A 26,857-nucleotide genomic window follows, 5' to 3' on the forward strand; every position below is an offset into this window, starting at 1 on the left:
TAATTATGAACTACAAATATTAACCTAAAAAACTGAAATGTAAAGTAAATTTGATCATTGTTGCAGTGTTAGGTCTCCACATAATAGAAAAAGAATCATCACCATTAATTTAAAAAAAATAAAAAGTTGAAATGGTGAAACCTTTTGAACAGGATGAAGGTGTCCAAGTTTTTCTTATTTTGTTTAAATATAATTTATTTTCATTTAGTACTCCCCTTCGGAAGCAACAGAAGGTACTTGCATGTTTGCTATTTATTTGCCTTGATATTTAAATTCCCAAATTTTCAGGACTTGAAGGATTTTTCTGAAGAACATTGGGCAGTTTAACTGCTCAGGTCAAATAGGGACTCATGAACAATCGTCGTAAAAAAAAAAAAACAGCCGTGGATCATCCAACGACACACAATATTAAGAATCAATGGTTCATAAACTTTTGAACAGGTAATTTTTAAAAATTCAGCTTCTTTTTTTTGTCTTAAAAATAACATGTGTTTTGTTAAAGTTATACACGTTTTCACAGACTCTGAAAGGGGTGTATAAACTTTTAAGACTGTATATTAACCTAAAATCTTGAAAACACAAAGTTTATTCATCAACGACCCTAAAATAACCTATAGTCATTATAAAGTAAGTTCAGATGATTTGGCAGCCTGTAAGTGACAGGAAGAGAGGAGAGAGAAAGTTAGGGTTGATCTGTTTATGGGTCAGGCGAGGGTGAGGGAGGATGAGGGCTGATGCAGGCGCTTGAACTCAGGTTGTTGATATTGGCCAAACAGTCTTGAGAGGAAGATCAGCACATGACAGGATAACGCTCAAGAAGAACGGCAAGAGCAGTGTGAGCTTTACACACAAGATCTGGATCCAAAACGCATCCAGCATCTCAGAAAAGTTATTAAAGAAGAAGCAGCAATAACAAAAGACAAACTCTTAGAATTATGTTGGTCAAAATCCATGTGGTAAAAAAGGAGGGGAAGTTATAGTTCTTCTCTAAAATACCTACAGATCAAATTTTGTTATTTCACTGAACTCACATGATTTGTAAGCGCAGCATAGCACAGAATAGGCTCCCTAAATATTGAGGGATTCATGGGTCAAAATATTTGCTACGGTCAACCTCTAGCGGAGTTAAGAACCAGAAAAGATACATTTAACCACTCAGTGGAAGAACTTCTCAGAACAAACAGATCTGCTGTTATTATAACCCTGAAACCTTGTTAAAAACACTTTCAAGTTACTGACACTAAATGTTAAATAAAGTCTCTTGCTCCGATTTGCTTTATCTCTCGCGGACAGTATTCTGACAGAGATATGACTTGTTTAATCGTTCCTGTTCCTACACCATCCTGCCATAATTCTCCAACAGCCTGTTTCTTTCTTCTCCCAAATCATTTGACCTGTGTGGACTTTCACCGTTCACAGAGCCAAGGGAATGGTTTCAGTGTCCATTAGACGGATGGCAGGTTGACTCTTTCCACTTACATCACACAAACCAGCTGACATGAACACAGTGACCCGTGTTCAAACATTTTAGCTGAAACTCTTCTCTTGCAGATTTATTCTGATAAACAACTTCTGAGTTCACTTGTGGTCACCTCTTGGCAAAATACTTGATAGCTGTAATCAGTTAATAAATATTTGAAGTAATGTCTATTTCATCGTTTTGAAGTATAACACCTCCTGTGAGCTCTGCTGATGATTTCTCAACATTTATTGCATGTGCGTGTATGGCCGGGGATGTTTACAGTGTTGTCAGGCTCTGACTTCCTCAAATCTTGGAAGTTTAACAGACGCAAAAACAACTCAAACCAGAGGCTGTAACACGTCAAAGGCACCAGCGTTAGAGATGTATTTTGGCAATGGCTTCCAAAAGGGCAGTTTTAAGGGTTTATACTGGGTTTTATTGATGTCAATCTTCAGAACTCAGGCAATTAGTGTGAACCATGTGATTCTTCACTTTCAGAGTGTTTTGAGGACAATAAAAAATAAAGAAAGGCATCATCTCTTAGCATTAGGTGCAACACACTACACAGTAAAATCCAACGGTGATTCTAACAAGCACTTTAGTTAACTTTACTTAATGTCTTAATTGTAAAAGTCTAGTAATCTGTCCTATTCACATACTATCCCTTGTTTATTCAGAAAACCCAAGTTAAGATTAATTGATTGGTTTGAAGTGCCATTTTGTCAAGCAAATAAAAACATCACCATTATGGTGATCAGTGTTCACTTTGGTTGGGCACTTGGAACATTCATATTATTATAAATCTCTCTATTGATGCAGCGATGCAACAAGAGATCCCAGTTATTTGGTTTTAAAGGAAGAGAAGTAATAAATAGTTTTCTTTTAAAAGATGATCTAGCTTTTTTTATTTAGTCAGAAATTAAGATCAACTTTTAAAATTAACCTATGTAACATTTCCCTTTATGTCGTATAATGATCGTTTACAAGTTTATTGCTAACACTTGCGTCATAAACACCGGAACTTTTAATTGGGTTGAAATAATCCCTCTATATTTGTAACAATATCTTGCAGTTGATCATGCGTGAGTCACACACAGACTTCAACATTCAGCATGCAAAACACAACAATGGTAGCTAAACTAAGTCAAGAGTAAATCTAAAATAAAAGATCAAGTACTCTTTACTGTACTTTTTAAGTTACTAGAACTCTTGTGCAAGTGAACTATACTAACTAAGCATTTGTTAGCACAACATACTACTCCTATTTCTCTTTACTTGTTTTTTTAAAGCAATCGGTTTGCATGCTTTTTTTAAGTAAGTCTAACTAATTCGATTTTACAGTGTACTGGTCAAAAGTTGGGGTCAGTAAGTCAGTAATTGTTTTGAAAGAAACTTTTACTATTATTCAGGCGTTAAATTGATCAAAGGTGACAGCAAAGACATTTATAATGCTACAAAAGATTTCTATTTCAAATAAATGCTGTTCTTTTGAACTTTCTGTTACTTTTCATCAAAGAATCTTGATTAAAAAAATTGTCACAGTTTCCATCAAAATATTAAGCAACACACTGTTTTCAGTATAAAAAATATAAGTAATACAGTTTCCTGAGCAGCAAATCCACATATTAGAATGATTTCTGAAGGATCATGTCATGTGACACTGAAGACTGGAGTAATGATGCTGAAAATTCAGCTTTGCCCTCACAGAAATAATTTGCATTTTAAAATATGCTATTTTTAATTGTAATAATACAAAAAATGCAAGCATTGTATCTGATCAAATAAATGCAACCTGAATGAGCAAGAAACTATCAAAAAAGAGTGCATCAACCCCCAACAGTAGTAATTTAAAATGGACAAAAAAAAACCGTTAAGCCACAAAAGCCAATCATTTGCAGAAGTTACAAACCATGTTGAACTGTTTCTTACTACACTGTGAGAAATGTTTTGTCAGGTAAACCTAAAAGTATACTATAAAAAGGTCAGCACGGCTGTCTGTATACATGCATTTATATCTTAAAAAAAGAAGTAGAAAAAAGAGGCAAAATTATACAATGCGGATCAAAGCCTGTTCTCTCAGGAGGTCAAGTGCTCATAGTTAATTTTAGTACCATGTTTGACTTTAGCAGGCTTAAGAGACAGAAACCAGTATAACTACGTGCAAAAAAAGCAGTTCATTCGATCACTGCTGAGATAGGCTGACAATAAATACCTCAGGTCAAGATATCTTCCCAAACAAAGACATCTTTTTATGCTTCCACACAGCAGACAAACCACCTCCTTGATTATAGTGATTATAATTGTAGCTAGAAGTGTTAGCATCAATACAAACCTTGGAAGGGGGGGCGAATGTCTCAAGCAGCCACAAAATTTGCCATGTGATGCGTTGTTACGTAGGTGCCTGTGCCACAAGACTCCTGTGTGTGTGTGTGTGTTTGTTTTTGAAGCCAAGCCTCCCGGTAAGAGGCTAAATAAACGATGCAGAAGAATTCAGATCCTACCTGGGAGTGTGAGCCAAAGTGAAGCGTCTCTGCAGAGCAATGCTGCGATTCATCATCAGCTTCCGGAAGAGCAGAGGCGAGTTGCGGGGCGAACTCCGAGGAGAGTCCCGCGGAGACATTTTGGGGGAGACAGTGGGAGATTTTCCCTTCAGCTTGAGATGCGAGGGTCTCTGAGGTCTCTCCTCTTCCGAACCCTCTGAGAGCAGGTCACTCATGACAGCAGAGTTTGTGTGTCTTCACAACTGGCAGAACGGCTGTCTAGTCATGGCATGAGTTGCTCACTCACACTGCTTTCTCAACACTAAAACCACAGTCTACATCTCTCACCCTTCACTAGAGCTGAGAAATCCAGCCTTGCTTCAGAGATCACAGGCGCATTAATGGAGCCAGCCATCATAGCAATGGAACATCTCCCCTTGTGAACTCTCTTTGTTTACATAACTTGGAAGACTTCCCTCCAACAGACTAAATATGGCAGTGTGATTTACAATGAGAGGACTCCATGATAGAGCTCTCTAAGTGGCCCCACCTCCGCGTTAAGACTATTAGTGTGCGAGGTCCAGTGTTTACTGGTCTATAATGACTTCCTGTTCCAGTCCCCTGGTGTGCTGAAAAGCCAGTGCACAAGCGGCGCAGCGCAGAGCTGATCGCGGCGTTCAGATTTCCTCAGAGAAATGCGTATGCCTTTCACATGCTCTAGGTTTACCAGGAGAAGTCACATGAAAGCTCTGACTATAAAAAGCAAAGTCAGATAAAGTCAGACAGAGAGCATGGCTCATGTCACGATGGCCCTCTATCACGGGCCCCATGGGCTTTGATTATCAGAGGGGAAAAGGTTCCCTGTGATCCTTTGACTGCCGGATGAGTTGTTTATGCAAAAACAATATGCATACAGTGGCCCCCCGAAAAAGGATACTTTAGATACAAATGTCTTATGCATTACAAAACAAGATATTAAAACTTTATATTAAATATTAAAATGATTTATAGGTTTTCAAAATACAAGACAATATACACTTACTATTAAAAAGTTTGGGGACAGGCTTTTTTGTTTTGTTTATTAATTTAAATTGTTCAAAAAGTGACAGTAAAGACATTTATTATAATGTTAAGATTTCAAATAAACACTGTTTTGAACTTTCTATTCATCAAAGAATCCCGAAAAAATATATACATTTTTCCCCCCACAAAAATATTCAATTTTCAACTACATTTGAGCAGCAAATAAGGATATTAGAATGATTTCGAAGGATCATGTGACACTGAAAACTGGAGTAATGAAAATGGAAATTCAGCTTTGCCATCACAGGAACGGATTATATTTAAAATATGTATTAAAACAGTTAATTAGAATTGAAGTAATATGTCACAGTAATACTGTTTTTACTGTATTTGTGTATTTCAAATAAAAGTTACTGTATTTCACCTTGATTAAAAGTACCAGCTAATTAAAAGTAACTGCGTTTTTTCTAAAGGCACATTTGTTTTGTCAGCCCCTGACCAATTAATACTAGCACTTACCTATTCTATTAGTTTTTTTCTGATTTAAAAACCTTGCTATGCGTACTGTGCTAGACTAACTGAGACGTGTTACAGCACTTGTATGCTGTTGCCCTCTTGTTGGTCTGGTTTCTTCTATTGTTCTCCTCATTTGTAAGCCGCTTTGGATAAAAGCGTCTGCTAAATGATTAAATGTTAAACTCCAAAAACAGCTCAAAAGTGGGGGGAAAGTGTGAAGAAAGCACTAGCATAATTTGTTTTAATTTAAGTACTGAGTAATATTGATTAACTACATAATATAGGGTTAGGGTTTGATTTAGGGTTAGTTGCATGTAATTATGCATAATTTACTTGTATTAATATGGTAAGTACATGTAACAAGGACACTGTAAAATAAAGTGACCATTTCTTTAAATTAAATAGCAAATCATGAACAATAACCTAGTGCACAAAGAATGTGTTCTTCTTATGACTCTTCTTTTACTTTTTTATATATCACTAAAGTTACCTGAAAAGTGAGCTTGGTAAATCATTAAAAAAAGTTAATAATGTGTAACTGCACATTTACTGTTTATGATTTCATTTTTTCCTCCTGACTGTTCTTTTGTCAGAGCTATATATTTTTTGTCTTTATCGAACAATAGCTCCCTCTGCTGTCTCTATGCAAAACGTCAATCATCAATTAATGAATAATTGACATTTAGACAATTACAATACTGTACAATTTTGTTCAAAGTACATTATGTTAAATTATAAGCCATTACACCTTATAATTAAGAAACAACATAGGCTAACACAACATTGAAACAGTAAGTGCTCGTGCTCAGTCTAAAGTTGCTGACGTGAAGCCACTATTTTGAAAACAGGTAGGCCTAGATAACGAACGGTTATCGACTAAAATCGGTAAAGTTCCTCAAACCCTTACACTTGTTTACAACAGAAGATAAAAAACAGGATTTTCCTCATTCTTCTTCACAAACTGAAGCCTACAAAGCGCAAGGTTGTTACCAGACATTCAAATCCTTTCGTCAAATGATCACTTGTTAAGATTAAGTGATTCGAAGTGTCTTTAAAAATGGCAAAAGAGCAGCTTACCAGGTACTTTGAGAAGTATCGAGGTCGAGGCCATTGGCGATGCCGAGACAGAAGGTGGCCTTGCGGGCTGTGTTCTCTGAATCTCCCTGAACCGAGAGCCGGCGGGACAGACGGGGAAGCTGAAGGATCCCTGAAAATGTCCTCTTAACTGTACGGTGACTGGGCTTGGGTTTGGATCCTTGCAGGCCTTGCTGGTTCGCAGTTTCCCATTCTCTCTGAATTAAACAGAGCAAGTAATTAATTTACACCAACACATAATCTCTCTCCAGAACAGCACAAAAGCACAATTATATTAATACTTTTTCCATCACATGGAGGGGAGAGTGGTGACGGTTGCAACATGGGGCAGTTGCACTTGCAACATTGCTTATTATTATTCCTTCAATCAGGTATGAGCTACTCATATAGATATGATCATATAGCCCCTCTACTTTTCTGGAAGAAAGAAGCCACATGTGACCATTCCTTCAGAAAACAAAATAATACTTCTTTAAGTTAAAAAAAAAAGTTGTTGTTTTTTTCACGCCCAGAGTTTTCGTTTGTCTAAACTGTTTGCGTGAAGCATTATAAAGTTATATCGTTTTAATCGGTGTTTTCTTAGCTTCTAAAAGACAGCTACCATGTGTCAAGGCTATTGTGTCAAGCTAGCATAGCAAGTTTTGTCATGGCTGTCAGTGTAGGGACGGTTGCATCAACAATTGATGTAAGCTATAACCAGTATTGTTTAAGTTACTCTAAAAGTTCATTTAACTTAGTGAAAACCCTGTCTGTGTACAAATAAAATAAAGAAATTGCAATATTATGATAAAGTAATTTTTATTATTACATGTTAATGAATGTTGCAACGTCCACTATTCAAGTATAAATTGTATGTATTATCATATGTACGCATGTTACAGTGGTGTGTGGGGGGGGGGGGGGGGGGTTGCTGACAGATTTCAGTTTAGTGCATTACAATTTTGGCTTTCCAATAAAAACAGTCTCTGAGAAACTGAAAAAAAAAATGCTAAAAGTGTTACAACCGTCCCCACTCTCCCCTAATATTGGCATAATTACTATCAAAGTAAAAAAAAAAAAAACTATATAATAATATATTATATAATATATTTAATGTTAAAAAGTTAGTTCACCCAAAAATGAAAATTTACTCGCCCTCAAGTCATCCTAGGTGTAGTTATATGATGGATAGATGCACTTTTTATGGACTTCAAAAACGAAGCAACAATTCACTGCCATTACTTGACTAGTCAAGTGCCATGAGTAACTCGGTGAGGGTGAGTAAAACATGGGCTAATTTTCATTTTTGGGTGAACTAGCCCTTTAAATTGCCAAATAGTTAGCCCTTTATATGCATATTATTATGCCTATTGTTGGAAATCTTAAAGGGATAGTTCACCCTAAAATGAAAATTCAATCATCATTTACTCTCCCTCAAATTGTTCCAAACCTGAATGAGTTTCTTTCTTCTACTGAACACAAAAAAAATATATATTTTAAAGAATGTAGTAAACCAAACTGCTGATGGTCCCCATTGACTTCCATGGTATTTTTTTCTACTGTGGAAGTCAATGGGGACCATCAGCAGTCTGGTTGGAAACTCATACAGGTTTGGAACAAGTTGAGGGAGAGTAAATGATGACAAGAATATTCATTTTAGGGTGAACTATCCCTTTAATGGTGCACTTTAATTTAGTATTATTGTAAATTAATCTGCACAGTCACAGTGAATCTAAACTAATCTTTTAAGAATCAAACCAGAAAGGATAATAACTGTGAGCGCTGATGAACTGATATGACCTACTTCTAATGTCCAGAAAGACTTCAAAGAAGAACTTCTCTTCATAATGCGGGAGGCACTTCTGAAAATACACACTTCATGGTAAACAACTCAACTTTTTCCAGCCTAAATAAAAATAAAATCTACATGACTATACAGTTCACTAAAATAAAAATAAGAAACATTAAACACCAGTCAATAAATAGGCCAATTAATAATAAACTATTATTTTAATTAAACAATAGTATATATGTGCAGCAAATAACACCTACCTCTAAAACTGAGAAGATATTGTAATATGTAATGTGTTTTTCTTCAAATAATTTTTAAGCATATCTTCAGTCCAAAAGTTGCACATTCGGGTCATTTCCAAAAAAAAAAGGTTGTTGTCCAATCCTGTGGCAGGTAATCTTTATAGCTCAAAACCAAATGGTTTGTGAAAACATCCTGCCAGAACACTTGTGTTTGTCAGTTTGGAAGCCCCTATGAAGGCTGTCCTGTCACTCTCACTCAGCAGGTTTGCCTGTGCTGACTGCAGAGCAGCTCACGTGCTGTCAAGCACTGTCATACACCACTGAAAGATGGATGCCTTGATATACGAGTAAAAATGCTCCTTCAAATTTGGATTTTAACCTCAAAGTACAAGTTATAAAGCATGATAATATTCAAAACACAAAATCCTTTTATTGTCTTCCATAGAAAACAGTGTCACATAGGACAATGTCGATATAAAAGGTCTAGCCAACTGATGCATTTATCATCAAAACAATTTAATTAATTAGGTAAAAAATACAGGTACAGGTACATGTAAAGGCAATTTATGAACAACATTACTTTGGAACAAAAACTGGCTAGAAGCAGACACACAGCCAGCCACATTACCGCTTATGCAGCATAGGCTTATGTTACAGCATTCATCCAGTATATATGACAGTAATATTGGCACATTATTGTGATTATAAACCAAAATGAAAATATTTCTTACAATGAAGGAAGATAACTATATAATCGGTATACCATATTGGTCACCTTGATTTTGCCAAGTAAGATATTTTGTTGATCCTGGAACAACATTCCTGTCAGGAAATGAAGTCCTAACCATAACCATAACCCTACCCCTAAACCTAACCTTATTCCTAAAATCAGAGGCAAATAATAAGTCAATAACTCTGATGTAGAAGCACTTAACCCTGGTTGTAAGTCTAAATTTGACACAAACTGTAAACATGTCCCTCAAATCTGACTGGTTGATTGGAATGTTGTTCCAGGATCAACAAAGATAAGGAACCGGGGGGGGGGGGGGGGGGTATTCCAGAAAGCAGGTTATGTGACATACCTGGGTATGTTTAAGGGTAAGTAAGCGGATAACCTCGACTTTCACTTCCAAAAACGGAGGTAACTTTCAGGGTTCAAGTAGCCATAGCAACTCATTCCCTGAACATAACCTGCTCCGTCGCTCTGTTGAGAATGTCTTGTGTGTTTACCGGGAACATACTCTGAGTTGTCTGAACTTACTCCCGGACTCGTTTTTGGAACCAGCATACCTCGAATAAGCCAGGTTTGGGTTAATCAACCAAGAGTTCAAGGTATATGTGACGGTAAGTTAACCTTGCTTTCTGGAATACCCCCCAGAAACACGTACTTGGTGAAATCAGGTTCACCACACTATACCATATATATTTGTAAACAGTATGATTTTATAAATTGCTCTTCGTTTGTCAACAATACACTGATTTCAGACATTGAATTACATTCAATACTTTTTATATTATTCAAAATAAATACAAACACACTCAAATAAAATGTTTTACAAAATGTGCAATTTACCTGCCATTATTGGATACAATTCGATTGATCCTATTATATGAAATAAAAAAAAAAAGCTGTACATTAACAGTCTTGAATTATCTTATTTAATTAATTTTGTGTGATCGAAGCAGTGTTTTGTGATTCCTTTTCTTCAGATTTCTTCATTCAGCTTCTCTTTTGACCTCTACTTGGTCTCCTTGAAAAACACAAATGTCATCGTGTCACAAGGAAGCTCACATCCAGGAAAAGAGCTTTGCTTTAATTTTAAAACGGCCAAGCACTATGTAAAACTTACACACCATCTTTGTTCAATAATTACTACAAATGTATTATTGTTATGCATTGATAGATGCAAACATGTCTTACTGTGTTTAAGGTAGGAGAGGTAGGTGTCCCATCCCAGGGTAATCATATTCACATAAAGAACCCGGAACTTGGGTGGCAAGAAGTAGAAGTTTACCATTTGTGCTGCTGGCCAAACACACCAATCTGCCTGAAAAGAAGCATGTTATGAAAAGCTGTCAGCTATGAAGATACGTAATTTGAGGTTGAACTAACAACACATGCTTATTAATGCAACTTACCTTGTAAAACTCCCAGAATTTGTCTCTGAATTCTCTTTGTGCCTCAGACAAAGTGTGGCCCTCCATCATACCCATACCTTCATTAAAACAACAACAACAACAAACAGGTGTAACATCATTCAGACTTTCATTCATTATATTAGAAATCTTACATTATGCCTCATTACCGTAAAATATATTTGTAATAAATTCTGAGACTATAACTGAGTGAAAAACAGAAATAAATGGAAATCAGCAGCAGATCTCACCTAGAAAGTACCAGGCCCCCAGTACCGGTGAAGCAACCAGCTGATCAATAAGCACTTTCTTGCCGACATTACGTATGCCATTGCCAACAAAGTATTTGTCGAGCCACAGGTACCAATAGTGCATGAATGGACCCATAGAGCATCCGACGGCAAACATACAACCTGTAGAGGGCGCAACACCGCGAGAGTTAATCAATCTCGCGTTACTTAGAACAGGACATTCGAACGATACTTAAAAAAAATAAGATAAAAGTTTTTTGGGGGGGTATCACGCATTGGTACATAAATTACAAACACGAGCTGATGTGTATATATTTTTAAACAAGCCAAACTTTCTTCTGTGTGTGTGTGTAACTAAATATCGTCACCTGTACGCCACCAGTCACGTGCTCGTCCGGGTGTCCTCCGTCTCTCTCGCGTCTGCTGGATGCAGTCGCCCGCCGCTAACATTCCCCCACAACTCACCGTGTTTGTCACGATCAGAAATCTGCCTTTGAAAAGCGGCTTCCAGTAACCGGCGATCCGTATGAGAAAATCCTTACTCTGACGAGATATCATGTTTAGGCCGTTTGAACGTAAATTCCTCTCAAGTTTCCGAACAACCAACGCTTGACGACTTCATTCGCCACTTCTGTTCCTTTACCCCAGGATAAATAGCATAAGATACACAAACATATATTTAAATACTGAGAAGGGTTGTTAACTTAAAATGGAGAGGAGCACATCTTCCTTAATAATCGAAGATAGATGTTTAGCGTTGTTACGCTATCCCGGAATTGTGTATTTCATAAGTTGAGCTGCAATCAGCTGACTAACAAATTTACATCTTTAGATTTCATTCATATAACCGGCGGAACCTTGAGCAGCCTTATGGAGCCGGTGACGAGTCATGCGTAATGGCGTTGCGCTCACGAGCATCAAGATTGCGTCAACGTGCGCAGAACGCCGCCACATCAGTCTGACCCCTAACAATCATCTCGTCCCGTTTGAATACTTGCTATTAGAATATAATTTATTGATCTTCGGGCGCTTACTTTTTTTTGACATTATATTAACGATAGTTTTATTTAAAACCCCAAAGTATTTTCATCATGTAGGTCAAAATGTGGAAAGACTTAAGGTTAATGATAAGCAAACATGTAGACAAGCAAAAAATTAAAACCACTGAGGAAGCATTTATCTTGAGTAAAGTCCACTTAAGCAATGCTTATTTAAAAAAAAAAAAATCATTGACACACAAGAAAAATTACATAAAAAAAGTGCAAAGATGATGGAAACAATTTTATTTTGTTTATGCACACAGAATGGTTTAAAACTGACTGTATAAAAATATGGTCTTGACACCAGTTGTAGTCAGCAGCAAAACATGTTCAAAACTACCCTTTCATGTACATGAGCATAAAAAACAACAACAACAAATGATTCAAATACATTTCAGCGTGTATTCACGTATGTCTCACACATGGTCTCCATTCCTGACTTGAGTAGTGTTATCAGATTTAATGATTACTTCATGCAGTAACTGCTGGTTTTCTTCAACCCTTGAGCACAAGCACTAGGCTTTTCACCCTATATGAACACAAAGAATGAAGAGGTCATGTGATGGACAGCTCATTGATAGGATAAGACTCTGAAATGGTTATAAACACTAACAGACAAACCTTGTACAAACTGCACACAAGACTGAAGAGGGAACTCATTGCTTTATCCTGAAGATCGTCTGAGTGTTCCTACAGGAACAACATTGAGAAATTTAAATTACACTGATAAAAAAAAAAAAAAAAAATCCTTATAAATAAAAAAAACAAATAAACATCCTTACTCCATTAATGGTTATCCAAGGCACATACTGATGAGGGGGCTTCAGAGCATTTGTTTTCACTGCATTTGCATGCATTAATTTATTGCCCTGGTCTCCCTTCACACACGTCATGACTGAATCCCATGTTATTTCGGGATGATAGGCTCCAAGACACTGAGATGGGAGGTACAGGTTAGCATTGCATTGCAACAGTGTTGATGATGGATAGAATAACAGCAGGTCAAATAGAAATGAAGACTTACAGGCTGGGCCGATTTCAGAACATCTACACCAGACTCCATGCAAAAAATGACCGGAATAGCTTGCAGTCCTAAAGTATTCAACAGGCAGGTCTGATAGGCAGGAAAGATTACAATTATTATATCGCTAAACAAGATGTCTTCAAATGTTGACAACACCAATCCACTTCTGCTTTTAAAATGTTTGAGCTGTGAAATAAATAGGCGTTGCGCCTCACCTCAATCATGTTACCAAGACATTCTTCCTCTCCGTGCTGACAGATGAAGGTGTACTTCCCCTGATCTTCTTTCTCCTATTATGAAAACAAATTATGAGCGACATCATTTAACATTAAAGGGATAGTTCACCCAAAAATTAAAATTCTGTCATCATTTACTCGCCATCGAGTTGTTCCAAACCTGTATGAATTTCTTTCTTCTGCTGAAAACAAAAGGTTATATTTTGAAGAATATGGGGAACCAAACAGTTGATGGACCCCAGGGAAAAATACTATGGAAGTCAATGGGGTCCATCAACTGTTCGGTTACTGACATTCTTCAAATATCTTCTTTTGTGTTCAGCAGAACAAAGAAATTCATACAGGTTTGGAACAATTTGAGGGTGAGTAAATGACAGAATTTGAATTTGTAGGTGAACTATCCCTTGAATGTAACTTACATGAATGGGAGCCTTTTACTAAGTATAAAATAAATTGGTTGCCATTTGCGCTGTGTAAATTGTGTCCGATACTATATTTGCATCGTGTCAAATACAATAAATATAATCTAGTTACACCATGTTAAATGCAAACTGATTCTATTCACACAAAGGGTAAATAGCAGCTATGTGCTGTTTGTACAAAGGGGAAATTGTGTAAGCAACAGTGGGTAGTGTAAATATACCTGTGCATTTCCATATGGAACCAGATCGACGTTCATGATGTCAAACAGCATGTATAAGGTTGGCACGAGTTGTCCTACAAGAAAATTTCTGCATCCGGGACACAAAGACTCATAGTATAAGCTCACATTCACTTTGTCAGCGTTGGGCTTTGTCACGTTAAACTTCATGCATTGATCCAGCACCTAAGAAAGAAGAGAATAAAGGGAAATGATCAGTGCCAAAAAAAGTTTGGGATTTCCCAGATTTAAAAAAACGAGAAGCACATCAGGGCAATTTGCATAGGCTAAATGTATCTACTGTAACTTCAAATGCGGTGAAAATTTTAATTTTGTTTATGCATACAAAATGGTTTAAAACGTAACTAGAAAAATATGGTCTTGTCACCAGTTGTAGTCAGCAGCAGAAAACCATGTTCAAAACTACTCTTTCGTGTACATAAAAAACATTTAGGTCAAATTCTTGCCCAAAGCAATATAAAAACATAGGCTATCCAATGGTTTCATATTATGAAATGTAAGGAGAAAGTTACAGGTTGTTTGGTTTTTTTTCGATAGCCTACTTACCCCACATTCGGCTGCAATGTCTTCAGAGTCGCACCACTGTGAAGGCGGATATTTACAGGAGAAAACAAAGCTTCCGCTGCATTTACTCAGCGAGAACACGGCGAAGAACAACACAGACAGTTTAAAGCCGAACATGATTCCTGGTCACCTGCTTGCCTTATGCTCTGAATGAAAATGTGTATGTGTTGTGTACATCATTTTAAACTTTCTTCCTCGTACGGATATCAAAGGGCCGAGATTTTGATTGGTGTATTTACGTGACGTCATTAAAATCCGGCAAAATCCAACTCTGCAACTGCGGGATACTTTTATTATGGCCTCAAAACATTATTGCTATCACGAGGAAGGCTGCGCCGAAAATTCTTCCCTTTTTTTGTAGTGAAACATTATGATACTAGTTGACCGTCGAATGTAAATGTTTCCCGATGAAAACTACCAAAATGGCAACATTTAAATACTTTTAGACACTGTTGCACGAAGAATGCCGCAGTGACTATATACGTTCAGTGTCTAGTTTCTGCCGTCATCAAAACAATTTTGTTCGAATAGACTTGGTGGTATTCCTCTTAACAATATACATTCCCCATAGAGTTCACTGTCTGCAGAGGTAGTGACAAAACAATAAAAAAGAGATGATATTTTGTCCAGAAATGTGTGAAAGTGTGTGAATGATGGTGCACCAAGGCCAGGGTTGCCAGGTTTTCACAACAAAACCCGCCCAATTGCTCCTCAAAACAAGCCCCGGTTGGTTCCCCGGTAAAAATTGTGTTCGGGGGGTAAAATGTGTGTTTTTTTGGCAGGGTTCCCTACAAAAGTCGTATTCCCGGGGATAAATCACATAATGCGGGTCGCATCAACCCGCGGACTTGAAAAACAGCCCGCGGAAACAGTGTTAAAGTAGCCCAATTCAGCGCGAAAACCGCGGACTTGGCAACACTGAAGGAAGACAAAATGCCATGAGCAGCTGTATTCACATTTTCTAAGCTTGCCCATGTGGATAATGCCCAATAAAATGATGACCATGGATCATTTTGGCTAACTATCCTGGCCTAGGTTATTGTTGTGGCAGAAATTAATAGCAGAATATCATGATTGATGCCATTGAACGGAACTGATTCTGTTCCAAATGATATTGTCTTGTTGTGATTGTTAGCATGTTAAAAGTGGGATGAGTGTTTTCCAAGTAAAAAATGAATCGTATATATTACTGAATAAAAGCATGAACAAGAAATAGGAAGCAATTATTTGATGACAATGGACTGCAAACAGCAAAGAAAATCATATAACCGAAACCAAATCATGTATGATATTGAGTGAATAATGACATGGGTTCGAGTATGGACAGCCCTCAATGAGTAAATATGGTGTCTCTAACAAAAGCATTTTAAGGTCTCCATTTACAGGTAAATGCAGTTCTGTTAATACAGAGGATGTTCATTCTACCAATCCGGACCATCTGACTGGAAGAGGCAGAAGAGCGAGGAGATTGAGCAGACTCAACTGGTGGATTAAAAGCCCAGTGTTTGCTCCAACTGATAAAGAGCATCCCAGAATAGAGGGAGGATCCACGAACACCTCAGTGCTTTGCAGCCTTTATCCCTCTATAGCCTAATAAAAAATATGATGGAGAAAAAAAAATATTTGTGGTGTTTTTCCTGCTTAAAATTGGACATTATAACAATTATCAATAATATATATATAATTTTTTGAAGTGTTTCTTCAAGGCAACATTGTACCATAACGGACAAATTGAAACATTTTACATCTTCATGTAGAAAAAGAAATATATTTATTGAAAACATCAGTTTCTTTAACCAGACACTTGAACAAACACATTTATCCAGTTTTTAATATTACAAATTTCATATTTAATCAAAAGAAACATTTCAAATTCAGCTTTTGCTCTCAGGCAACACTGTACCATCGTGGAACAAAAGTATTACCAAACCATCGTATGAAGTTATCATATTCATCTTTGATATTTCCCTGCCGGATTGTCACTATGACCTCATCTTCCTCATCACAGTATGACATCTCATCCCACATCAACTGGCAGTTGTGTTTTATACCTTTTTGTGCTATAGAAAATGTGCAGATCATAATATGTGCAGTTATTGTATGTGAATTACTTCTCTTTTTTGTATAAGTGTATTACAAAATAATGCAAAAATGCAAACATATTTAGATAATTCTAACTCTTTTCCTTATAATATGTTTGTATCCAACCTAATACGTCTGGTATGGCCTTATGTGATTCCATTATGGTACAATGTTGCCTTGAGGCAACAGTTTTTTTGTTATTTCCTCTAAAACATTTGATGATATATAATGTAAAGTTCTTGAAAATACTTCTTTACTTAGTGAAGATGACTGATTTTTTTTGTGGGTGATTAACTGGACGCAAATGAGTGAAAAATGCACATTTCATTGAAGAACGTATATGGAGCCATGTGACCTGTGCATATGTGCTGAATCAGGGCACAAAATGGACCCATGTGGGTCATGTGACCACTTTTTTTGCACTTTCATTGTATAGTGAGTTTTTCTCCCCTGAGATAGGTTTGAACAATAAATTGGTGTTTCATTTTATTAAAATAAACTCAAATAGACTGTAGCCTGGAGGCAATACCGTACCATAGAGGGTTATGAATTGTAGATCCTTTTTATGCCTTGTGTTACATGATTTTTCCTGTACATGTTACTGATTTCTTTGAGTGTATTTACCTTCAGACTTGATCGCATGATGTGCCATGGTGTCAAAGTGCGTCTGTTTTCATCCCTGCAGACATGAGATAATGCAAGATCTGCTATATTCTCTTTAAGCGGTTAAAATCACAACCGCTCAGTAGGACATGGTGACCTAATAAGACCTACTAGGGTGCATTTTGTCTTGAGTGCATCCTTGTTGGTACAAAGGTACTTTCCCTATAGTCCCTTCCTTTTACGTAACCACAGCATATAAAATAGTTAGTTTCAGAAGACACAGGGCTTCTTTCTTGTCTCTTTTCATTGTGCAATATATTCCTTCTTTTTGGCCTTTCTTTTTACTCTGATCATCACAAACTAACTCTGATAGATACACTTCTTTGTATTTTATTGACTAAGATAGATTTATCTTATCTTGAAACTTATTTGCTTACAATTTTAATATTTACTTGATTCATTTGTCGTCTTTATAATTTTACAATATTTAATCAAATGTGTTATTCCTTATTCAAAATTGAATCGCCTACATAATCATTGCTCGTCTGCTTGGATCACACTTTGTCTCAACATTACTTCTTGAGTTTGAAGGTTCTAAAATGAGTTGTATTTTACAGATAATTGTCAACTATAAATGAAAATGCAGACGGTCTTGATTCTTTGTGGACTTTATACATGACTGGTGTAAACAATCACATGGGCTATTTATTCTAGTTTGCTCATCTGAACAATGATGTCCGTGTCAAAGCTCCATAAACAGAAACAATGTGTGCACATGTAGCCTATGAATGTTAGTAGTCACATAGAGCCACATTCTGAAGACATAACTGATTGATCCATATTATAAAATTGTAGTTTTAAAGTCACTATGCAATCAAAACTGACAATTAGTTTTTGGGAGGAATATATTTAATTTATTTAAAAGGGATAGTTCAACCAAAAATGAAAATGTTCTCACCCTCAAGCCATCCTAGGTGTATATGACATTCTTCTTTCAGGCGAACACAATCAGAGATATATTAAAAAATGTCCTGGCACTTCAAGCTTTACAATGGCAGTGAATGGCTGTTTCTGTTTTGAAGTCCATAAAAGGGTATCCATCCATCATAAAAGTACTCCACACGGCTCGGGGGGTTAATAAAGGCCTTCTGAAGTGAAGCGATGCATTTGTGTTGTAAGATTACAAATGTATTAATGTTTGAAATATATTGTGGTACAGTTTAAGGTAAAGATTGACTACATTCTAACATGATCAAGTTAATCAGCCCATGGGTTGGAGACATTACGTATTTTGTCTTTATGCACCTCCTGACCATTTAGCATAACAAGCTCAGAGCACAATATCGTTTGGCTGATTGGGATTAGGATTAGTGATACTCTGTCTGGGCGGTTTTTCCCAAAACCTGTATCTTCCCGGCCAGTTCCGGTTATCTTCATTGTAAGTAAAACGAGCACCATTTGTCTTTAATGGCTCTGGGATGGCTCTTGGAATTGGAGTTCCTGGCCAGTATCAGCATGCGAATAATTATGCTGATTCAATGGGATTGGTAGGGCTTCTCATAGTAGGGTGTGTCCTTTTACCTATACAACATTTGCATTGTATTGCTCAGAGTGTCTCAGGACACTCCGGTGAGAATATGCTAGTTCTACCCGAAAGACTCAGGAGGCGAGAATAACATTTGAATGAGATTTATTTACAGTTTGTATACAATGAGTATCAAATAGATGAAATGATACAGTTCTTTGGCGTAGGCCCCGTCCATATTCCGAATCCGGAGGGTAGCGGATGCTTGCAGCCTATGAGCCTAAGCTTGGAGCCTACCCCCCTGATGTATGGACAGGGCCCGACCTGGTGGTGGTTGGGAGGATGGGGGTGAACGCCGGCATCAGTATCTGCGAACAAAGTAATGGATGGGAACAGAACTTATATACTACAAATGATGAACAATGATAGATAATGAATGAATGACATGACATTTGAGTCTTCCAGGTAGAACTACGCTAAAGCTCCCATTTCTCACGAGAACCAAGTTTTGTTTTGCTCTATCCTCAGCGCTTCCACATTCGTCACCAGAACTCACGCCAAGTCTGCATCCTACATCGACATTTAGCGAAAGTTAGAGATTACAGTTTGTAAAGTTTTTAAAAAAAATTATATTTTTCCTTAAACAAACGCATCGCTTTGCTTCAGAAGGCCTTTATCAACCCCCCGGAGTTGTGTGGAGTACTTTTATGATGGATAGATGCACTTTTATGGATTTCAAAACAGAAACAGCCATTCACTGCCATTATATAGCTTGGATTAGCTAGGACATTTTTAAATATAACTCTGATTGTATTGGTCTGAAAGAAGAATGTCATATACACCTAGGATTTAGCCTGGCGTGGCCATACTCAATTCTAGTCAGAATATGAGTCTGGTACCGCTCCATTGAGTTTTGATTATGGGGCGTGTTTCAACCGAGCCAGGAAAGACCTCAATTGGATAGACCCACAACCAATCAGAGCAACGGAGCGACGCGTAACGTTAGTTAGTTGTCAAATGTCAACAGAACTCAACTGCACTGTGTTACCAAGTCCGTGTTTTTCTCCATGTCCGCAGGTTGAAGCGACCCCAATTATGTGATTATATAAACCCAGGAATGCGAATTTTAGCAGGCAACCTTGCCAAAATAACATATTTTGCCAACCAAACGCCATTTTTTTCCGGAGAACCTCCCAGAAAGTTATAGTTTTGAGTAGCAATTGTGCGCGACATTGCAAAAACACTTGGAAACCCTGTCTGGACGCACGCTGGATTAAGTAACGTTACAAGAAAAAGATGAGTGTAAACGATCTTTGCCAGTAATAAAATAATTTAAGGATACACAGAGTACTTACCAACACGATCATCGTTTCTGAGAGAAATAGTGAAGGTGAATGCATATACGAACAAGTTCTCTGTTTAGGATAAGAGCAAATTCAACCCAAGAGCCTTCGATGACGTGGATGATTACGTTACTGTTGATCATCTGTCCATCATCGTCTAAAGCCCGCCCTGACAATTTCATTGGTCCGAACAGTTTCTGTTCGGGCATAATTCCTCCTCTATGAAGCGAGTCCAGACCGAATTGCCCGAGCAAAACATTTTGTGGGCGGGGCTAAATTCGGCTGGCATCCAGGCTACCTAGGATTACTTGAGGGTGTGTAAATCGTGGGCAAATTTTTATTTTTGGGTGAACTAACCCTTTAATTCATATGCCCTTGTAATCTTTAATTAAAAGCATACAATGATCCAACCAATCAACCCATCCCGATGGACAAAGTCCTGGCCTACATTTTTTTCTCATTGGATATTCATTACAATGGGGAAGGCAATTTCTGTTTCATGCAAGTTTAAAAGTATTGTTGCATAAAATTCAGACATTCCTAGGAAGAGCAGCAAAAATACTGTCATTTGATTTAAAACCATCCTGATCCAGCTGTTGGTCACTTTGAATCAGAAACATTCTTTAGGTTGTCGCTATATTTGCACAGATTTTCCACCCCCAGGTAATCTAAGGACACATGCCAAAGTTTTTGTCAAAAACTGACCAAACAAGCTCACAGCATGATCTTTTTTGCTGCTTCAGCATGACATTCCCTATAATAGCAACAGTTGTTTGGATCACACCACACATCACAAGATCAAACTGATGACGACAGACAAGAAGGTGCAATAGACTCAATATCTTTTTATTGTCTTAAAAATAATTCCATCTACCTATTAAAGAGCCATATCTCTGTAATGCTTGTGTACCTGTTTGAGAGACAAACAACACTGATGCAAACTGTACACTGAAAAATCTGAACCCAAAAACAGATTGGAGAGAACAGAAGTAGTAAAAGGAAATAGAATTATGTACATATAGTTTGTGCACACACACACTCACACATCCAGTAGAAATGTACTGGTAACAAACAGTGCTCCCCATCCTCCATGTCTAATGGCACTTTGGTGTGCATTATCTTCAACAGACTACAGTAAGGTATCATTTAGTTTAAAGAGGTGAAGGATAATGAGTGGTTATGTCATAACCACTAAATACAAAAATACATGTCTATTAAACATTTGGCCCTGCTGTATCTTACTTTTCGGTGTATATCTTGTCATAGAAAGAAGGAAGGGGGGAAAAAAAGAACTGCTAATTTTAGTTCTTGCTCTGAGACTACAGAAGGAAGTTGAACAGAAATCAGGATATAACTGTCCACGTTATATGTAACTTGACAAATATGTCTGCTATGGAAAGAAAAAGCGAGCAAACCTGTTCTGGGTCATAGCTGCATTTTAAAGACCATATTAAAGTGTTTTTTTTTTTTTTAAGGAAATATGTTGTGAGGTGAGGGAGCACTGTTTAAAGTGAACAAAGAAGGGAAACAAAATCTTCAAGTTTAAAACAGAGGCACAAAAAAAAAGAAAAAAAAAAAAGACAAGAAACCCCGTCTGACAGACAGAGCACATTTGAAAACATCTTCTATTTGGTTAATTAGATACTGTAAACATTTGTAACTGTACTGAATGGAAGAGAGATATTCAAGCTAGCTTATCTTTGAATCCATAAGGTCATTACTTACAATGAGAAACAAAACAATTATAGACTCTCTTTAAAAAGGAGTTAAAAAAAAAAAAAAAGAACAGACCCACTTCGGCACAATCATAACACATTATGACATTACAGGCCTGTAACTAAAATGTGTACCTAACCTATATCTGTTGCTCATAAAGACTGTCAAGCTTCATTAATTCTCACTCATAAATCACCTCAAGATGTGCTTGTATAGTGCATTTAGCGGATTTTACTCACACAAACTCGTCACATCCAACACCCTGGCTCATTCTCTGTGCTCTCAAAGACCCGACGTCAGCCAGTCAGAACATTCAAGGAATCATAACCAGTGTCTCTGTCCTTGCTCCACTCCACACCATCATAGCAAAACAACTTCATCCTATCGATAGGATGAAACAAACTGGAGTATACCAACAAACACGCTTACAAAACTAAAACCTGCTCCACTGTATTGTCTGATTTATAAACAAAAATCAATCCATCTAAAAGGAGGATGTCAAAAGCAAAGAATTAATACACTAGAGATTCAGGCGAGTTTAAAGTTTCAAGGTTTTTCCATTTCAACGTGCCCTTTAAATCAATTGAAATACACTGCATCTGTTTTTGACAGCTTGCTAGCCTATTTTTATTGATTAAAATGTCGCCAGAATAAAAGCCTGTTCACGCCAACATAAATGTTCGAGATTTTTGTGTGTGTTTAGACCAATGCTTATAAAACCATAAACGTGCTGTATAAAAATGTCATTACTCTCTTTGACACTTTTGGAAAAGTGTCTGCTTACTACATTTTACACAAAGCACTATGCAACTTTTCGTTGATCTGCAACGTCTGTCTTTTCGCAATTTGTAAGGTATTGCTATTTCTGCCATGGAATAAAAAAAATTTAAATAAAAAAAATTACTTTTTATCTCTACTGAGCGTATATCTTTTTACCATTTATTATTAAAATCTTTATTATTTTCGAGTTTAAAGGATAGAACTGCATGGAAGTCCAAATTGTGAGATATAAACAACAACCAAAAAGTTGTAATTACCTTTATTTTTGTATTTTGTAGTCAAAAATAAAAAACAGAACTGCGAGATTTGTGAGGATTTTCTATTTCCAGAACCAAACTGTACTCTGTTTGCGAGAACCACCAAGTTGTAGTTTTATTGTAACAGTGTCAGCGGCTCTGGGTGTGTGACCAAAAGTGTGTTGAATAGCTTTATTCACAGTGCAATGGACAATGGATAAGAGATTAGAACACCTCTCTGTATTAAAAAAAATTAATCTGTCGCATTGATGGCATGTGAATGTTCAGGTTAGTCTGAAAGCATTACCAGCCATTCAATCAAATTCAAATGTTTATCTCATCGAATATTTGTCGGTGTGAACAGACCTTAAAAATGGATGAAATTACTCCTGTTGTTAAAAAGGTACCTCAAATGAACTTCCACGAAAGTGCATACTGGTTAAGACCAAACCTCATTAAAAAGCTAACAAATAAAAGTTGTTACAAATAAGAGGTCATCTCCAACTTTCTACTCTCAATACACCTGCAATAAGAAAGCGTTTTATTTTAAAGTACTTAATGCATTTCATGGGATGATCCTCCTTTTGGTTGTAGGGTTTATTGAATCGATGAAAGTGAAGCATTCTGTACTGCCCTAATCCCAGGAAAACCCATGGACACATGGGCAGAAGGCACTTTAAAACCACTCCCTCTCCAAAAATGTAATCACTGATTCTTAGCAAGCAAACATAGAATTGCTATCTGGTTCTGCTTGATAAAAAAATGCATATGGTCACTTTTTGATCCAGCTGACTGTATGACGTACAGACCTGTGTATCATCTGACAACATGAGTCATAGCACAAGCCCGAGATGCCATGAAACACTAGGGGAAGTACAGTTACAAAACACCCAACAACCATTAGGACTCATTTGCTACCACGATATATCAACTTGCACCTGATAATTCCCTCGAAAATCTGTAATCACATCCAGGTGTTTTCCGTTTCATTTTTGCTTGCGCCTGTTGATTAACCTGCTTTGCCCCTTGAAACCGTTCTAAGCGAGTGAAAGTTCCTGTGCGTGTCGTTGCTTTGGGATCACATTTGTTTTGCTCTGGATCTTAACGGTTCGCTATAGCTATGCATCATTCTCATGTTACAAGAATCAAAAATAAAGCAGGAAGCACCAATACCAGCCCACAGAAACCATTAAGAAGCCAGACTTCAGCTCTGTGGTGTAAAATCTCAAATAAAAGTACACAATTGTTGATGGCTATTTATTCTCACCATGACGACTAGCTTTTAAGAGGCAGATTAGAAGCTAAAAGGACTTCAGAGTCCCTCGACCACATCTGATATATATAAAAAAAAGGTTTGTTTCACATCTTCTACAGGACAACTCACATAAAGAGGAATCTATTCGTATGGTTGGCAGAAGCGAACTACCAAACAAATACACAGTGACATAAAGGTGCGTCCACGCCATGTCGCTATTACCGCAACGACAAGATTGCGGTACAGCTCAGAAGAGAACATCACGTGTTGTCATCTCGAGACCGCGGTAATTACGACATAGCGTTAACGCAGCATAACAGCTAAAAGATTGATTATCAACAGCTGCAACTTTCGGTTAATTCCTCATCTCGTCCCTGGCCTGTGTCCTAATCGAAAATATCCAAGACTACGACACTAGTTCGAGCTTTCGTGGAAACACGTGACACTTCCCTCTCTCTTCGTGTTGGGACAAACAAATACAGAGTACTCAAGCTGTGATCTGACCGTAATTACTGCAGCTGACTTTAAATTGATACGGAAAACTATGGGCTTACAAAAAAGCCGTACGTTTACTTACGATAATATACTGTGCTTATCTGTTCTCTATGATAAACATAAAAGTTCGGCGTTAGTATAGTTTGCTCTGTATAGTGTGCTTAATCATGCTTTAAATGCGTGTCCTCGGCAGTCTCGTGTCGCGGTGCTCATCTCGGCGGCTGTGCGAGGACCGGGTAGGCCAGGGTTACATTCAGTGAGTCGTTGTGCTGGACCAGAGAGGTGTGTTTGTAGTGCAAGACCAAGTCTTTCAAGGAACCGTAAAGGTTGTAGGGCTCAGCAAATCCAAAACCTGTGGCCGTCTTGTAAACCATGCAATGCTTGATCTCTCCATCCACTCTGTTGAAAAAGAAGAACATGTGTCAAGCTAGAGGGAGATATTAAGGAAGTGCAGGTCACAGCCGGGGAAGAGAACTGTGAAGAATTTGACTATTCCAGCTCCAATTCCTCTTAACACTTCTGGTTCCATGAATGATTCTTTCAGTGCTTTTAAGGAATAAATATTTAGAAAAAAAAGACATGAAATCAAATTCAAGACTTTTTGAGACCTGCACAAATAAAATGAAAATCGTGTAGGAGAGTGACACGTAAAAATAAGAGATTGTTAGTATCTTTGTTAGCTTTTTGCGCACAAAAATTATTCTCGTCGCTTCATAACATTTAAGTTGAACCACTGGAGTCACATGGACAATTTTAACGATCTTTCCTACCTTTCTGGGCCTTGAAAATGGTCATTGTGATGCGGCCTATAGCCCTGTTTCCACCGAAATTACCTGGAACAATTTGTACCAGGAACTTTTTTTACAGGAACTTTCCCCCCCCCCAGACCTGCTACTGTCTGCGTTTCCACTGCGGTCTAAAGTACCGTGAAGATAAGGCAAATTAGGGACAAATTGTTCCGGGTAATTTCGGTGGAAACAGGGCTTTAGTCCAGAGACGTGGGACTGCGCTCAACTGTTCCTCCCAGTCAGCGACAGACAGTAATAATTTTTTGTGCGACACTGTCTGCAACAATAACAAGTATGGAGGGGATGCGAGCAGCTCTGCTTTTTCTAGTTATGTATTGGTTTACTAAAGATGTAGTTAACAAAACGGCGGAAAAGAGACGAGCACTGCTACTAATGCGTATTCTGAAAGCTAGATTTAAAATAAGACAACGTATGTTATCAGCTATTATTGACATTGACCGTGCGATTGCTGAGAGAGCGTGCGCCATCGGACAGAAAGAGCAAGACTGATATTTACTGAACGCAGAACGAACCTCGCAAGACTTTTAAAAATGCCGGTTGAAATAAAATGCTGCGTGAGCTCAACCAATCAGCATGTTCAGCGCCCGAAAAGTCCCACCCCCGAAAGTTCCTGAACTTTGAAAAAGTACTACCTCGCAAGCAGTGCCGTTTGGAGGGGGAAATATTTACCCGGAACTTCATTTAGACCCTGGTTCCTGCGGTCGAAACACACCGAGTACCACCCCAAACTTCCTAGTTCCTGGGGAAAGTTCCTAGTTCCTGGGGAAAGTTAAAAGTTCCTGGGGAAAGTTCAAAGTTCCTGGGGAAATTTCCTGCGGTGGAAACGTGGCTTATGTGGGGCCAGAAAGCTCTCGGATTACATCAAAAATATCTTTATTTGTGTCCTGAAGATGAACGAAGGTCTTCCAGTTTTGGAACGACATGAGCGTGAGTAATTAATGACAAAAAATGTCATTATTGGGTGAACTATCCCTTTAAGGCTAGAGCACCCCCACTAATTTCAGAAGCACCCTCATACCCCTTTTCCACTAACATGGTTCTGGTGCGGGTTCCCAGCCTGTGTTCGTTCTTGAACCATTCCATGCATTTCTAAAGCACAAAAGTTAGTTCCGGGCCGGAAAGATTGTTTCAACATTCAGACATGTTTTGTGAACGTAGCTGCTTTAATAACAAATAATTTATGAGAAGCGTTTATGCTCGGATGTGTAGGTTGTTACCAGGCAACATGTAACTTGAAACTATTAAATGGAAATCTATTTAAATGTTTTTTTCTTTTGTTTTTTAAAGGGGAAGCGCATCTCCTTAGCCTTTCCCTGGAACCGGTTCACCCTCCACCTATGTCTATATACTGAATGTGTTAAATAACATTTAATATACCAATCAAATTGTGAATGAAAATAATAAACAAGCCCAGGACTCTTATTTTAAAATGTCTATGATTTACTACTTCCAGCTGCTCATTCAAAAAGATGAGGGAGAACAAATATACACTGTTTTAACCATCTACACTAG

The 26,857-nt window shown here is 37.6% G+C and overlaps 4 protein-coding genes across 9 annotated transcripts in view; all 4 read right to left on the minus strand.

Annotated features, from left to right (window-relative positions):
- The window catches only part of pde4ca (phosphodiesterase 4C, cAMP-specific a), a gene marked incomplete at its 5' end in the record, with an annotated part of 50,352 nt that extends 41,557 nt beyond the window's left edge, over positions 1 to 8,795 (minus strand). Inside the window, 3 exons of one of the 4 annotated variants that reach the window (XM_079819809.1) lie at positions 6,559 to 6,773; positions 8,360 to 8,417; positions 8,608 to 8,795. In XM_079819809.1, the coding sequence (XP_079675935.1) occupies positions 6,559 to 6,773; positions 8,360 to 8,401 (257 nt within the window). Of the gene's footprint in view, positions 1 to 3,963; positions 4,640 to 6,558; positions 6,774 to 8,359; positions 8,418 to 8,607 lie in introns of those variants that run through there. The other 3 variants (XM_079819806.1, XM_079819810.1, XM_079819808.1) reach the window with 3 other exon arrangements.
- Positions 8,796 to 8,995: 200 nt separating this feature from the next.
- Positions 8,996 to 11,825, minus strand: mpv17l2 (MPV17 mitochondrial inner membrane protein like 2). 2 transcript variants are annotated; one of them, XR_013816746.1, is made up of 6 exons: positions 11,345 to 11,825; positions 10,977 to 11,138; positions 10,729 to 10,805; positions 10,511 to 10,637; positions 9,727 to 10,340; positions 8,996 to 9,411 (listed from the first exon to the last, which is right to left on the minus strand). XR_013816746.1 is itself a non-coding variant. In XM_079819817.1 (5 exons), the coding sequence occupies exons 1-5, from the start codon at positions 11,532 to 11,534 to the stop codon at positions 10,306 to 10,308; spliced, it is 591 nt and encodes a 196-aa protein (XP_079675943.1). In that variant the 5' UTR covers positions 11,535 to 11,821; the 3' UTR covers positions 8,996 to 10,305. The 2 variants fall into 2 exon arrangements, 1 of the variants encoding a protein (XP_079675943.1); XM_079819817.1 differs by having other exon boundaries at positions 8,996 to 10,340; positions 11,345 to 11,821.
- A 417-nt stretch (positions 11,826 to 12,242) lies between these two features.
- On the minus strand, positions 12,243 to 15,135 carry ifi30a (IFI30 lysosomal thiol reductase a). The gene is made up of 7 exons (XM_079819816.1): positions 14,484 to 15,135; positions 13,920 to 14,102; positions 13,256 to 13,330; positions 13,041 to 13,130; positions 12,799 to 12,951; positions 12,638 to 12,706; positions 12,243 to 12,545 (listed from the first exon to the last, which is right to left on the minus strand). Exons 1-7 carry the CDS (start codon positions 14,616 to 14,618, stop codon positions 12,483 to 12,485), a joined length of 768 nt encoding a protein of 255 aa, XP_079675942.1. The 5' UTR covers positions 14,619 to 15,135; the 3' UTR covers positions 12,243 to 12,482.
- Positions 15,136 to 20,880: 5,745 nt separating this feature from the next.
- pik3r2 (phosphoinositide-3-kinase, regulatory subunit 2 (beta)) overlaps positions 20,881 to 26,857 on the minus strand; it is a 47,418-nt gene continuing 41,441 nt past the window's right edge. For both annotated transcript variants that reach the window (XM_079820206.1, XM_079820205.1), the window contains one exon: positions 20,881 to 24,935. In XM_079820206.1, coding sequence (XP_079676332.1) covers positions 24,746 to 24,935 — 190 coding nt within the window. In that variant the 3' untranslated portion in view covers positions 20,881 to 24,745. The remainder of the gene's footprint in view (positions 24,936 to 26,857) is intronic.

Source organism: Gobio gobio (assembly GCF_949357685.1).
Source record: "Gobio gobio genome assembly, chromosome: 6".
NCBI lineage: Eukaryota > Metazoa > Chordata > Actinopteri > Cypriniformes > Gobionidae > Gobio > Gobio gobio.